A 15,691-nucleotide genomic window follows, 5' to 3' on the forward strand; every position below is an offset into this window, starting at 1 on the left:
ACTTCTGGTAATCACTAGATCTTTCTGGTACACTTTCTAGTAAATTATTATATGTTTTGTTTTAATGTGTCTGCTTATTAGGTTTTAGTCATACATGGGCTTTTAATAAAGCTTTTTAAAATCTAGTTTAAACAATGCCATCCTGGGGTTAGAGGAAGTCAGAACCTATATATGCATACCACTTTTGTGGCCATGTGTTCAGACCAACATTAGCTTGATATTCTCTAACCTTTCCTGCTGTTTTTAATGAAAGCACTACTTTTGTAGTAAAGTCTAGTTACTGTTGTTTCTAGATTATCATCAACTTCTCCTTTACTCAGCATTACACCCTATCTTTGATGACTAGGCAGAGCAGAATTGGGTATTAGGTCAGATGACTTTCAGGAACTTCCTTTGAAGATTTTAGACTTTGTTTCGAGGTGACAGCATGTTTTCTAGTTGAATGATACAGACTGGCATATGGCTGCTATGCCATGCTGACTTAGAAAGTAACTGCAGAAGTCATGATGGAGCATCTTAAGACTGCTATTTTTGTACTGGTATCTCTGTTCCTCGCTCTGCGTGTGTGTTTTTTCCCCTTAGGATAGTGTAAGGATTTTTCGAGTTTGGGAGACAGAGCTTGGATTGAAGATAAAAGTATTTTCTACTGTGTGTGATGGGCCAGGAACATACTGGGGAAAGAGTGGTGCTCCATCTACAATCCTGTTGCAGTCTTCCTCTGCTGACAAACTTCCACCATTGTGGAAGATAGGTCTGTATGCATTCTGCTGTTGAAGTCTTCATGATAATTTAGGCTTTGTAGCTGAGTTCATCTCTTCCAGCACTTAATCTCCTCTGTGAAGCATGATGTAAGCTAGCATTTCTTGAGTTAAACGATACTCTCATCTTTGCAGCCTTTATCAGGGATATGTAGGCTAGGCTTGCATTCTATTGTGACTGGTAGTGGCCCTCTAGCACAAGAATTTTATTCCTGCTGGTTCCTTCAAACTCAAGAAAAGGAAGTGCTTAGCAGTAGCATTTGCAATGCATTGTTTCTCTTGCTTTTTGAGAGAACAGTGTGCTGTGTTCCCCTACTAAAATTCCAGCCAGCTCCAAAGCAGCCTACCTGTGTTGTATGCTACTCCCTTGATTTTTTCCTACATCCTAGTCTTCCCACTTAAACATGATCTTACAGTATTTAGAGTGTAGTTGGCAGTTTTAGTGGAAGCTTATCACTATTCTTCATCAAGGATATTTTATCTGTCAGTATAGACTGTGCATAAAAATTGGTTATAGAAACTCATGAAAAATTGCCTCTTCCAAAGAGCAGATTTGTGGGTTATCCTTTGGAACAGTGCCTTTTTATGGCCAGTTACTGGAGTGCTTTCAGTCATTTCTTCCAAGATACATTTTCACCCCTCACTGCATTGGCTCTCTGTGCTATCATTGCTATCAGTTATGTTTCAGCCTTTTCACTTTTTTCTTTTTGGATGTGAAATTCAATTGCAATAAGCCACTCAGTCACTGCTTAGCAGAACAAGGATGCTTTAATCAGATAGCAAGGTATCAGCAAATTTCTGCTGCTTTAAGGGAAAGTGGTGTGCTTTATGATGTGGGAGAAGTGCAGAAAAGTTTTCTTAAAAGAGATTTCTTATATTTTACAAAGGATCTGTAATGAGAGGAGAAATGCTTTTTAGTTCATGGCTCTAGAGCATGTCATGCACAAAGTCTTGCAAGAATTTTTTCTCAGAAGTTTTCTGGTTTTGCTTGCCATTCATATGTGTGAACCACTGAACAGCTGAATCTAAAAGGCATTTGTAACCCTATTTTCAAAGCTGAAATAATTATATTGGCCTGGGATTTGTATATGTTTTGGTTTTGGTTTTTTTTTTTTAAGCCAAGGAAGTGTGGAAAAATTTATTGATTTGGCTCTGTAGAAAGTCATCAAGGAAAAAGGTTTGAGTTTCTATCAGAAACAATGCTTTGTTCCACCTTGTCAGCCTTTTCTATTTCAGGTTATCTGAGTAGCAACTTGATTCAGTGGTAAGAATCAAGGTCATATTTTATTCAGTACAAGAAAATGGAAAATCTGGCAAGAGCCAATATACTTGTTTCGAAATGGTTTTATTTAGCCCTTTCTGCTACAGCTGCTGTCAATGGAAAGAGATAAAGCTGATGACAGAATACAAGGAATTTACTATTCATTATTCATGACTTGCTAAAGGTTTAAGTCTGTAAAGGATTTTGTTGCTCTTTTCATGGGTCTTTCAGGTTTTCAGATATGATTGCCTGGCAAGAAATTGGATGAAGCAATTAAAGAAAAGATACATATTTTTCTTGACTTATTAACCTTAACAGAAAACTTGAACGGAATTTAATCTGCAGAGTGTTCATGGACAAATTCACTAGTTAAAACTGCAGTGTAGCAAGATTATGTTCATGCTTAAATCTGTCATTCTCTGAATAAACCTTAGACTTCTGTGGTGTGTTGGCATCTGACCTTACTGGCACCCACAGACCTAACTAGCTCTATTGTGAAGCCTTTAGCTTAAAAATAAAAATATAAGTTACAAATTTAGAGCAGTTGTAGATATAAATAGGATGTGAAATGAATGAGTGAATTTTTTGCTTTTAATGCAGCAAAAAACTGTCTTAAGACGAAAAATTATCAGTAGTGTTGTGTCGTTTGTTCTTACAGTAAATCTGGGGTTTCTTGATGTAAATAGAAAATTAATAAACATTGTAAGGACTTGTATTCCTTAAGAACTCCTTGATATCAAGTGCAATGAATTAAAATGTCTGCCGTGCTTTGTAATACTTTGAAATGTTTGTGGGGGCTCTCAGCAGTTTCATCTAGATTCTTACTAACTTGTGGCTTGGCTGTCTTCTTCCTGCTTAGGAAGGTTAATGTGTACTTTCAGTTAGGACTTCTATAGGTGCATATCGAGTGTATAAAGGTAGAAAGAGGGAGGGTATTACAGGAATGCAAAACATGACAATTCTGATTTAAACAGATGTTGTGGGGAAGGACAGAAAGAACCAAAGTCACACTTTGCTTTTACCTTCCCATTAAAATGAATGGGAGAAGTTGCAGTTCTGATTCAAGATGTTAGTCTTCCAACCGAACAATCTTCTTGAATGCAAACTGGTGTAGTTCTAGTTTTAGAGCACCAGTGTTAAAAATTTACATCTGTACCTACTAGAATATGTTCTGTACTTACAAATGGACACGTGGACATGACAGTTATGTTTGTTTTACCTGTTGTTCAATACTAAATTGCTTTTTCTGCAATCTTCCCTGGAATCTGCATCTCAGATTGTGTTCCCTTTCACAAGTATGCCAGTAATAAGTTGCTATAGGCTATGTTGTGCTCTTGCACACTCGCAACTTAATTTCAGTATACTTCTGCCACTATAAATCAGAAAAAGATTTAGAACTTTAAAAGAAAGCATTGCAAATATTTATAGGCACAGTTATTCCTATAAACAAAACATGGCTATTCTTCTGTAGAGAAACATTTTCAGTTCACAAATAGAATACTACCCAAAATAGCAAGGCCTTAAAAGGAAGCTGTTGGACACAATATTTTTTTACTACTTCAAGTTTGAGCCTGACAAAATAAGTTTCCCATTGTAGATTCCCCACCCCCTCCTTTTCCTCATAGAGCAGTTAAAAACAAAACCAAACCACCACCCCCAACCTGTTTACAAGTGACATGCTAGGGAGAAAATAGTGACCTTTTAAAGGAATTTACTGTATTTTTGTTGCTTTGAAATTGGTTCTAGGAAGGTTGGCCCTTGCTGTGCTTATAATTCCCTTATAAACTTTGTCTAACGAGCTTTAGTTAGTTACAAGCTTTGTTTCTTTTTTTTTTGAATGCGTACATAGGAAAGACCTCCAGTATGTATATGGTCAAGTATAAATTTGTCAAGTAAGTTTTCTGACAACTATTTAGCACTGATTTCCATAAGAGAGAGTATAACAATCTGGCAAAATGAGTAGAGTTGGAGGGGACTTCTAAGCTGTAATTTCTTTCCCCAGATGCTAACAAAGGTTAGAGATGGGATGCAGAAAGGGCAGACTGAAACAAAAAATATGAGGTGGGGAGAGAATAAAGGTGAGTAGAGAAGCTGAAACAAGGAAAAAAAAATTAAGTGTTTAAAAGGCTAGGAAGAAGGCTTATTACTGACAACAAATGCTAGGGGAGGGAGAGGAAAAATGTCATGAACCACTGTACCATCCCCACGTAGAAACTACAATCAAGATTCTTGAATCTTAACATTGCTTTGTTTAGTAGTGCCAGAGCATTTCTCAGCTGCTTATGATCTCAATTATTGTCAGTGGTTACACATAAGAAGCCTTATACTGTTTCATCTTAATGATGTTACTCAAATTAAGATAACAAAACCAGCATCAAAATAGTGCTGCAATACTTCAGTTAGTGCATAATGTCTAATTAGATTGTGGCTTGATAGTTAAATTATAGGGATGCTGTTGCTGGACACCTTTATAAAGGTTTAATTAGGATTATGATGGCTTGTGTCAAATATCTATTTAAAAAAAATATATCAAACCAGACTATATTTGTAGAAAGATCCTTATTTTGTTAGATTCTTGTTTATTATCTAAACTTCACTATCTTCAGTAGGGAAATTAGCAAATTATTTCACAGTAAAAACTAAATTATTTGGTCAACATATCTGATATTCTCCTAGTTTAGATCCATGTTTTACTTTTCTCTTGCAATTTGTAAGGTCTTTAAGGATCTGGCCTAGTCATCAGATCAGATATCTGGGAATTACTGGGATGTGTGCTCTCTTCAGGTCAGGTCACATAACCTGTCAGTCTTGTGTTTTCTCCTTATAGAATTAATATGTTTGAATTTTCTATATCCAGATAATTCTTCAGTGCAGAAATTTCCTCCTCTAGTGGTACAATAGTATTCTTCAAGTACTTTATAACTTAATTTATATTATACAAAATTGATTTATCTGAATGAAGTACTTTCTCTTTTCAAAGAGAGGAAATTAATTGAATATAATTATTTACAGTTTTTGTGATACATTGTGTCATTTGTGTTGGTTTATTGTTTAAGCGGATTGAGTTGGTTTCCCTAGTAACAGACTACTGTATTATTGATCTTATATTTTTTAATTTTAAAAACTTACCAAAATGTCTGCTGTAGGAGATGATAATAAATTTTAAAAATATATGGATTTTTCATATGTTGAATAATTCAGAGGTTGAACTACAGTCTCAATGCTTTTTAATTCATAAATTAACTAAAAGTTAAATTAGTAATTCAGAATGTATTAAAAGCAGTTGTTTAGCTGCCTGTAATAGTATGTTAATATCAGAACAAGACTGTGGTACAAAATATTTATATTTTTGGTGATTAAGAATGAAGCAACAAGCATCATCTCATTTAGGTGCACGTTTTCTAAAACTATATGCTTTCACATGTGAAAGTTTATTTTAAGCACGTAAAAGCAGAAAAAAAAATATCTTTTTTTCCTTCCTGTAATTACAGAAGCTGCTGGGTTTGTTTTGCTACCGATGAGGATGATCGGACCGCAGAATGGGTGAGACCTTGCAGGTGCAGGGGCTCTACGAAATGGGTTCATCAGACTTGTCTGCAGCGCTGGGTGGATGAAAAGCAAAGAGGAAACAGTACTGCTAGAGTTGCTTGTCCTCAGTGCAATGCAGAATATTTAATAGTATTTCCAAAGCTAGGTAAGATATGCATCAATTTAAAATTTAAAAATAATATAATGGGTTGTTTCTTTATATTGTTCCTACTTTTTCCTCTTTTGTGCTTGGCACATTAATTCTGTTGAAAACTTGTCTGTTCCCTTTTCCAGACAGAAATAACCTTTATATTCTGCTCGTGTCCTATTTGTTGGCTTAGTTAAATACCTTCTGAAAATTTTGGATGTGTTCTGCTTAGGTATATTGATAAGTCCTATAAGTAATTGATCTATAATTAATTAATGGTTAAGGTGATATTTTTTCTTGTTGAGCAGAGTGTGACTTCTTTCAGCAATTGCTACATATTAGCACATAAACGCATCCTTTTTTTTTTTCCCTCAGCTTGCAGAAAAACTGTTATCAAAGGAAATTCAAAGAACCTTACTGAGCAACCTGTTGTATTACCTGAAAAACATAGTTTTACTTTGTTTGGGAGGTGTTCCTGACTCAGTATTGCCCTATATTCAAGAGGCAGAATATCTGTGGTTGCTGGGCACTGCTGTAGCTCTGTCAGCGTGAAAGAAAGTTGGAGATGGTCTTCCAGAGTCTACTTACTTGAGTAGCCAACTAGGACACTGCACAACATGTTGTAAATATTTAAATTAGCGGTGGTTGCTATCATTCCAGCCCTCATTTGCCCATATGTTCTATGGGGTATATTAAGTAGGGCAAGAAAATGAAATGTTGCCATGGAAACTTTAATTTTGTTTAAAAGTAAAACTGCTTGTTAAAGAAATGCTGATACAGCATGTGAGTACAGGCATTTAGAAGATTTTAAAGAAGATTTTTTTTAAAAAAGTATCTTGTTTTTGTAATGAAACAGCTGAAAATAACTTGCACTGTCAGTTCTTTGGGAGAGGACCTATTTTCTGTTAGTATAAGGGCTGACAAAATTAAGGTGGGAAGGGAATTTTATTTGGGTGATGATGTTTATTTCTATGATGGAACACTGAGAAATGGGAGAGAAAATATGGACTAATGTATTGTTGATATTCAAGAAAACATAAGCCATCATGAAACTTACTACCAAGTTATTCATATATCAGCCACAATTCAGCTTTCCTATAAGGATAAGGTAGAGAGGAATCTTAATCTCCATCATAAAGGAGGCATCAAATGACAACATTTAGCATTGGCTTTGGGGAAAACAAATGTTTGATATCTGGACACTTACAATGTACCACAAAACTTGAAGCTGTTTAATATTCTTACTTGCATCTTGAATGATGAAATTGTAATGTCAGCTGCATTTATATTTTATTTTGGCACTGGGAAAAAGGGGAAGCAACTATAGTTGGGAGAACATGCATGCACATAACAGGCATTTTCATTTGTTCTTGCAATTTGTGGCATACTCTCTTTGAAAGCTAAGATTCCTAAATGCTAACATTCCTAGGTTCTGAAGCTGGCCTAATATTCTTGCATGAGATTGTTCAGCTCTTGCCTGCAGGCATGCAAGAATCTTTTGATGTATTTTCCCTCACAATACCATCTTTTTCCATTTTTAAAGATGAGAAGGGCATAAAAATTCAGACTTGTGTAAGAGTACACAAGACCAATAGTAGACGACGGAAATAAATTTGGGTCCATCAAACACAATCATAAGCTTGAAGTGCCTTAAACAAGCGAGACAGTCTTGCCCTTTTGTAGCTCTTTCTAGTGACTGAAAACTGTTATATCACAATTCCACTTTAAGTCAGTCAAGGTCACACCAGGCAGAGTTAGGACAGTAATATGTTTTCAAGCAGTCTTGCCAGTAGCCCTGTCTCTGCTGCAGCAGGTATCTTTTGAAGACATTACTAGTCGTACTATTCAAGAAACTACAATTACTTGAGCAGGGAAGAAGTAACAACTAAAGTTTCCTTGAAGTATCATAGTTCAGAAACTTACTTACATTAAGACTCCTCTAATGTACTGCTGGAAACTTTTTTTTAAAAAACAAATTTCTGTGAAAGGGTACTTCCTAACACAACTTCTTCTATTTGATTATAGTTTTGAAGTAATATCAACTTGAAGACATCAACGAATATCTTTATAAGTCATAGTGTCTCTCTCTTTGCCAATTCAAAACAACCCCCTTAGTGACGTATCTTCTTAAAATTATAGTCCAATTTCAAATTTGATAGTGCATATCAGTTTTAGAGATTGATAGTAACTGTTCTTACTAGCTGTTTTCCTTTCTTCTGAGAATTTTTTTTATTAAATAAGAAAATATTGTCACTTTGAAAATAACTGAAGTATCTTTCAGACAATTATTTCAGTTTAATAAATAGAAAACAGTTTGGAAGAGAAAGCTCTGTTAAAGCATGATAGTTTTACAAAATGAAAAATATTTTTGTATTTTGTATTTCCTTCTTTAATTTGTATGTCAGTGATACTTAATTTCCTGCTTCTTCCTTAATACCATCTTAAAAGGAACAGTTATATTTGTCCTCCTTTCTCACAACTTCCTTCCTAAAGGGCTAATTAAAAAAACCCCACCAAAACCTGGAACAATGTTTTGCTAGTCTTTTCTCAAGATTCTATACCTAATTCCATAGCCTGCTTCTTCTAATGATTTGTATCAGTAGGTGCAATTTGTTAGTACTTTTAGTGTTAGACTTCTGCTGTTGCCTTATCACCTTGCCAAGATGTAGAAGGCAAGCTTTAGTGCTTTGTGTCGCCCTTTAGGACTCACCAAATATGATGGGGTTTTTGAGTCTCTTGTCTTCACCGTCTTCAAACAAATGTAAGTTTTCAAAATGGTACAACTACACAACTTTTTCAGTGACTGTGGGTAACAGTCAAGATGTCTAAATTACTGTGCATTCAGTACTTGCAGTTACGACCTTGTTGGTACTTTCAGCACGTTGATAGACATCCCACCGCTTAAGTCTGTCCTGGAAACTTAAACATAACGGTTAATACAGTGAAACTGCTTGTTCCAGTTCTTTGCATTTTGAGTAGAGTGTTCCTTCTTCAGAAACCCTTTAATTTTGGTACTTAACAATAGGATGCTCAACTTGAGAATAAATTAACTCTATAGTTATACTTTGTCGGCTACTTATGGACTAATTTACATCAGCTGGTGTATTTGAAGCAGTGTGCTAGTGAGGTGTTTACTGTCTTACAAGCCACATAGGAAGATGCTTCCTGCCCTTAAAACTGGAGCTTATTACTAAAAGAACACATGCTGTACTAGAAGATGCATGCAAAGGTAACCAATTTGAGGTACATGAGTAGTAGGTTAAGAACTTGAGGCTCCAGCAGAGCTAGAATAGAGAGTACATTAAGCAATATTCTGCCCAAGTTGCTTCAGACTGCCCACTAGTCTGACACATAACTTGGCAATATTTACAATGACTTATGTCAAGACTGCATATAAGCTAAATGTGTTTAAATTGCACCTCTTCAGCATGGTATTTGCACACACACCTGGGTATGGAAAAAAAAGTTGCAATCCTTCTACAAGGTCTCGATGCTACTGCTGTGCAAACAGAATGTAAAATCCTACCCTGTTCTTTTAAAAAAAAAAAAAAAAAAGGGGGTGAAGGGCAGAAGGGGGGGAAACCCACCACAAAACAGATGTATTTGGGAGTGCTTTACAAGAATACCAGTGCTGATAAAACATGACAATGAACGAGTTTAGTTGTTCTTGTTGCTTGTTTTCACTGGCTGACTTGAGCTGAGTAGGACTGGTTGTTTTGAAAGCATTCACACTAGACCTGTTTTCAGAAAGAGAAGAACCAACTAAGTCATGAAACAAGAATCACAATTTTGTCAGTGTGGCTGACAAATTTTTTGCAAACTTTTTTTGATATGAATTTCACATCTTGATTGTACATTTAAATGCATGGCTTTTAATTCATTTGGTATAAATATGATAGTTCAGAGACAATCCTTTTGGGAATAGGGTGCTAAGTTATGACCACCCTAAAAAACTAAGAATATAAAGTTCTTATGTACTAGGAGCATTCAAGCTAAGAATTGAACTGCAAGTAATTTTTGTGTACTTGGAGAATGCCAAATACCATACCTTTACCTTTAGAAAGGTAAAAAAGAAAAAAATCCTTGACACCTAATCTTCTCAATTCTGTGCAGAGACGGAACAAGTTTTGATTAATTGGAGGTCAGGTGGAAAATGGTATACAACTCAGGATTGGTGTACAAAACAGAGCATGCTAACTAGCCTAGCAATTCATCTAGTGGAAGTCCTGTATATCTAGTATATCAGGGCTTCAGTAAGTCATTTAACACCATTGCTCAAGACAGCACTCCTTCAATAACCTGCCGCACCCCCCCACCCCAAAAAAAAAAAAAAAGATATAAAAAATCAGGAAGAAGTAAAAGAATTAGAGGCCTGAGTGGATAAGCTGTGATGAGAGACATGGAGAATTAGTTACTTGAAGAATGCCTGTAGGCTGGTTTTCAGAATAACTTTAATATTTTCACTGATTTTGGTAGGAAAAAAGTAGGAGGCAGCTAACAAGAACTATTCATGCATATGAGCTGGAGGACAGTCTGTAGGATTTGTTGACAAATACGAAAGTAATGTGGAATTTGATCATGGTGATGACATTTTTCACTTCCATACATGTATTTGACACTTAAGCTTCTGGCTTTTGCTTTGCTGGTGCTCTTGCAGTCTCTCAAAGAAAAGATGCAAGCATGCCCTTGTTTACCTTGCCAAAGTTGATCAGGGTCATGTCTTGCTCTGCGTAAGTCTTGAAAGTGCAGTTGTCCATAGAACAGTGAAACTCTATTCAAGCACTCTTGTCAAAGGCACTAAATAACCTGAATAGGAGGGTTTTTTTCTCCCAACGTTTGAGAGGTGGGCCTCTAAAAACATTGAATGCAGCCTCTTCCAGCAGGAGGAATCTTTCATGTTGACTGTGCTGCTTTTTACTGTACAGCAGGATAGTTTAGTGACAGAATTCTCAGGTGAAGCTGTCAAAGATAAGCACATGAAGTAATTACAACTAATCAGTATTTCTTCCTTTTGAAAACTGAAATATCTAACAAATAAAAAAGCCACTAAGCCTAAAATGTGTTCTACAACAGAACAATTCTGATTCAACACAGAGAAGGGAAAGTAGTCAACTTCAGTGGGTAAATTAGTGCTCTAACCAGCATATTAATCTCTCGGAAAGATGTTGCAGTGAATGAAATGGTAGGTAGAAATAAGTTACAAGTTTAGCTTAATAGCTTTTTAATTATATGTTCTCATTTAAACAGCATGTGTGGGATGTCAGACTTGTTATTTTGCCAAGTTCATTCTTTCTTGTCAGTAATAGATGCTGAGAGCTTCCTTCAGTATGCTTATGTATGTATATATGTATCTATCTTGAAACCTTACTTTTCCTTTATCATAGGTCCAGTTGTTTACGTTTTGGATCTTGCAGATCGACTGATCTCAAAGGCATGTCCATTTGCTGCAGCTGGAATAATGGTGGGCTCTATATACTGGACAGCTGTTACATATGGAGCTGTGACGGTGATGCAGGTACACATGTATTCCCTCTTCTTACCAGCTCTGAAAGCAAGTCTTCTAAAGAAAAAGTCAATTAATTAAGACTCCTCTTTCCTTGGCTTAAAACATGCTTTAGCTACTTTCAGTGTAGTTAACAAATGAATTCAAGATGGGTGGATAGAAAGCTTTTCACTTTTAACTGATCATACTGCATAAAGCCAAGTATGCCTGTTCAAACATGGTTCAGTCTGCAACTAACAAAATTTATTACTACTGTAGCTGGCTGCCCTTTGTATGGCAGGCTGGTGAACCCACTTCTGTTCTTACAGAAGAGGTGCCGTTACCACCTAACCACTAATAATGGGTAGTCTAATTCTTCAGAAAAGACATGAGACTAATTTCTTCTTTTACCTGTAGAAAAATTTTACTGCTAACATTCAAAGGGTTGAGACATGGTGAATTTTTAAGTTGCACCACTTTTTTTATTGCATAAAGGAAAATGCATGCTCTGAATAGTGCAATTCATTCATGAACAACAAATGCAAAACACTGCAAATTAATAGTATGTTCTTTTAATTACTTCAGACTGTATGGTTAGTTGAAAGGGAAAAAAATATTTATTTTTCCTGCTTCTGTTCTTGTGAACTTGCTATTTAAATATAAAAATTACGTTGACAGATGGTAGACTATTAACTATGGAAAGAATTGATCGTGGCTGTCCTAGTTCAACTACAAGACAAGAGTTTTCATAGACTGTACAACTAGAAGGACCTTTGTTACCATTTTAGTTGTTGATTCCTATATCGAGCCCATAACCTGTGTTTTGCCTGAAAGCATAAAAGTATTTCTGCTGTTAATTCAGTTGTAGATAGAATTAACAAATCTGTATGCTGGTAAGTAGTCCTCTACACAGTTCTCATTTTAAATACACAGCCTAGTCCTTATCCATGTAAGTCACATGGCACTACTTTTTCTTGAACTGTGTGGTACTGCCCTGCAGTTCTACAAGTCACTCCATCTCAAGATTGTGTGCTGTTTTGGTTCTGTTTGTACGTGATCTCATAGCAGAAATGTATATGACAACCACTTGAAGTGGAGCCCAAATGCGTTGATGCAGTCTCCCTGGTATCAGTGTGGCCAGGGTCAAGCGGCTGCTTAAGTGATGTATGATGATTTTCAATACCTCCTCCATTCCAGTGGATGAGTCTCTATATTACAGAATAGCACACTTAGGACTTTCCTTACCTGATACTTTGTTCTTATTGTGGCCCTTACAGGAACATTGCAACCATCTGTAATATTACAACTAGACTTCCTGAAATGTACCAGTCCGTATGTCCTTGCTCACTGCTACACTGGGCCTTTTTCTGTAGGAACTTAAATGACCTTTTTAGCTTCACTAGAACTACATAACCAAATGGAAAGATAAAATGCTCCTTCCTGTAGATTTTTTTGCTTTTTGAAATGAGGATCTGTCAAATCCCAGATATGAAGAATTAGCTATTTTCCTCTGATTTAATGTTTTTTGATCATATGGATGGCATGCTGGGTAAGAGAATAATTTATTTTTGCATATAATGGAGGAGATTAAACTGGGAGTGGAGGGAAACTTTTCCACCCCTTTTGTCACCCCAAACTTGCTAGGTTTAATATAACTTGTTTCCTGCTGTGCTTCAGACTCCTTTCCTTCAGTTGAAGGGCCAGAGAGAAGCACAAAAGCTATTTTTAAAGGTTAAAGATGGAGAAAAATAAATACAGAATTGACATTGTGACTCCAGTGTGGCTAAGTCAGTAATAAATCATATGGGGTTACTGAAAACAGAAAGAAATAGTAATCTAAAGCAGAAGAGACAAGGTATTGGGCCTTTTTTTGATTGACAAGGACTATAAGGAGAAAAAGGATAGTGTCAGACATCACATTTTGGGTGGAAGATGGTGAACAAGCTAGAAGACAAATGCTGAATATTTTTTGCAGGAATAATCTTTTGGTGGCAACAAGATTGGTTATGCCTATTTTTAGAGGCTGTGGTATAGAACATAAGTTCCTGTTCTAGAAGAATAAAATGGAATGGTTTTCAAAGCAAGGCTAAAAAGTACAGTTTGAAGATATTGTGGTACGCTACCCTAGCTGTTTCCCTGTGTCCTACTTATTCCAGCAGTACTGGTTTCTGTTGTGGGTTTTTTTGTTTTGTTTTTTTTTTTAAATTTTGCTATTGTTACATGTTCTTACTACCTACTTTTGTGCAAGCGAAGACTTGGTAGCTTTTTGCATTTGTGTGGAAAACAGGAGGTCAGTGAAAACACATCAGGAAATCCAGTGCCTGACAAATGTAATAATTATTATTTTAGTGTTCTTAGTCTTCCTGGATTCTTATGGAAGAAGTCATGAAAGAGCCCGCTCTTTCTAGAAGCACTTCAAGGACTTTACTAGCATTTAGTAATTCTGAAATTGAGACAGCTCTAGAGGATATCTACCACTTTGATATTTTTTTTTGTCTTCAGCTCTGTTAGAGTTACATATTTAGAATAAAAAGCTTGTACCTTTAAGGAAAACATAAGGCACTGTTATGTTAGTTTTAATACCTACATTTTATAAACTGCAAAGTCTGATTTTTTTTTTTGTGCCAGTAGAAAGGTTTAGACACATCAGTAATGACTGTCCTTTACAACTGTAGCACTAACCACGTTTAAAAATAAGGTACAAGTGAAGATATGCTGCTATTTCCACTACTGTTGAAAATAGCTTTCCTCTTCCTGCATTCTCTAGAGAAACAATACTTTTTAATACTGTGATCTCTGTTGTGTAAGGTATTCCTGCATAACAGAAATTTTTTATTAAAACATGCTGAGATATTTGCTATCAATTTATCTTTTAAAGAGTAGTATCTAATCAATTTCTGAGTGTAGAATTAATCATTCTAAAACTGTAAATTCTATGTGTTTTGGAAAGCATGCTATTTTGATGTTTCAGATGTTTAGGCTTTTACTTACACAGAAGCATGTGAAACTTTTCTTGAGATGGTAATGAATTGCGTTACAGCTCTCTGCAATATTAATGATGTGCAAACTAGGGCTGGTAGCTCGCCTGCATTACACTTCATAAGCAACCAAGGATGCAAAGGGAAAACTGAGTATGTCAGGTAGAACAGTTGTCTTTGTTTAACTTGTGTGGGCAGCCCCAAACAAACGAGACTTTTAAAAAGTTATATTCTTTGTTCAGTTGTGGCCTTTGTTATGTTTGTCAACTATATACATATTTACCAGGTTGTGGGTCACAAAGAAGGTCTTGATGTCATGGAGAGAGCTGATCCTTTATTTCTTTTGATTGGACTTCCCACTATCCCAGTCATGCTAATACTGGGCAAGATGATTCGTTGGGAGGACTATGTGCTCAGACTGTGGCGCAAATACTCTAATAAGCTACAGATTTTGAACAGCATATTTCCAGGTAATGTGATTAAATTTAAAAGGAAATATCAAGCTTGAATTTGTGCCTTTAGGAGATGGGGGTAGGCAAGTAGTTTTTGCCATTCTTAAGTAGAGGTGATTAACACCCTGACTCTATTTTATGTTCAGTCTGTTTAGACTGTGTTTGTATAGTACCTAGTGAGAAAGGTGGGGCAAGAGGAGCAAGAGCATGGTTTCAGTTAAGGCCTTAGTAACAAAACAAGCTACTGAAAACCATGGGTCTTACTTGAAAGTAAAAATGAATACAGTCATTTAATGGAAACAGAGTATTCACTGAGAAGAAGGATAGTTCTCAAAAAGTAATTGGGCTATAGATTTGTAATGGAGTGGGGGGTGGGCACTCATGTGCTTTCTATGTTCCGTTTGAGGTAGTGGCTATGTAACCTTTTCTTCCCCCACTCTCATCCCTTTAGGCATTGGATGTCCTGTTCCTCGTATTCCAGCAGAGGCCAACCCTTTGGCGGATCATGTCTCTGCTACACGTATTCTATGTGGAGCTTTAGTTTTCCCTACTATTGCCACGATAGTTGGAAAGCTGATGTTCAGCAGTGTTAACTCAAATTTACAAAGGACAATCTTGGTAAGATTCAGTATTGTTTGTTTCATAAACGATTCTAATATAGGAATACGAAGTGTTGTGTTGGGGGGGCGGGGAGGAAAGTAAAAAGGAACATAAATTGATCTAGAACTTGAGAGTGGCATTTGATTAAGGGAAGGGGTTTTTTTTAAGGTTGCCTATCATGGCAGTGGACAAGCATCACATGTGTGAGAGGTTTTGTCCTTACTACTGCAACTAATCTCAATTCAAGACAAGGCTGAAACTTCTATCTGGTACTGTACTAGGCAGACCTTAGCAGTAATTAAGGGTGATAATGGAGATGAGTAACCAGCATCTTCTAAGAACAATCTCTGCAAGGGAAGACTGGGGTTTTATTATCAACCTTTTCATATTAGCTTCTGTTACTAATTCTTTGAGAGGATCCCTTTATTACTTATTAAAATAAGGAGAGAAAAATAAACTCTCCACAGAAGTTGAATGGAGGGGG

The 15,691-nt window shown here is 36.1% G+C and overlaps 1 protein-coding gene across 2 annotated transcripts in view; it reads left to right on the plus strand.

Annotated features, from left to right (window-relative positions):
* Window positions 1-15,691, plus strand: part of MARCH5 (membrane-associated ring finger (C3HC4) 5) — a 32,032-nt gene that overhangs the window by 13,273 nt on the left and 3,068 nt on the right. The window contains exons 1-5 of one of the 2 annotated variants that reach the window (XM_010564915.1): window positions 3,875-3,911; window positions 5,511-5,713; window positions 11,080-11,210; window positions 14,442-14,625; window positions 15,059-15,225. In XM_010564915.1, the coding sequence (XP_010563217.1) occupies window positions 3,883-3,911; window positions 5,511-5,713; window positions 11,080-11,210; window positions 14,442-14,625; window positions 15,059-15,225 (714 nt within the window). In that variant the 5' untranslated portion in view covers window positions 3,875-3,882. Of the gene's footprint in view, window positions 1-3,874; window positions 3,912-5,510; window positions 5,714-11,079; window positions 11,211-14,441; window positions 14,626-15,058; window positions 15,226-15,691 lie in introns of those variants that run through there. The other variant, XM_010564914.1, reaches the window with a different exon arrangement.

This window comes from Haliaeetus leucocephalus, unplaced genomic scaffold (assembly GCF_000737465.1).
Source record: "Haliaeetus leucocephalus isolate CR32 unplaced genomic scaffold, Haliaeetus_leucocephalus-4.0 Scaffold184, whole genome shotgun sequence".
NCBI lineage: Eukaryota > Metazoa > Chordata > Aves > Accipitriformes > Accipitridae > Haliaeetus > Haliaeetus leucocephalus.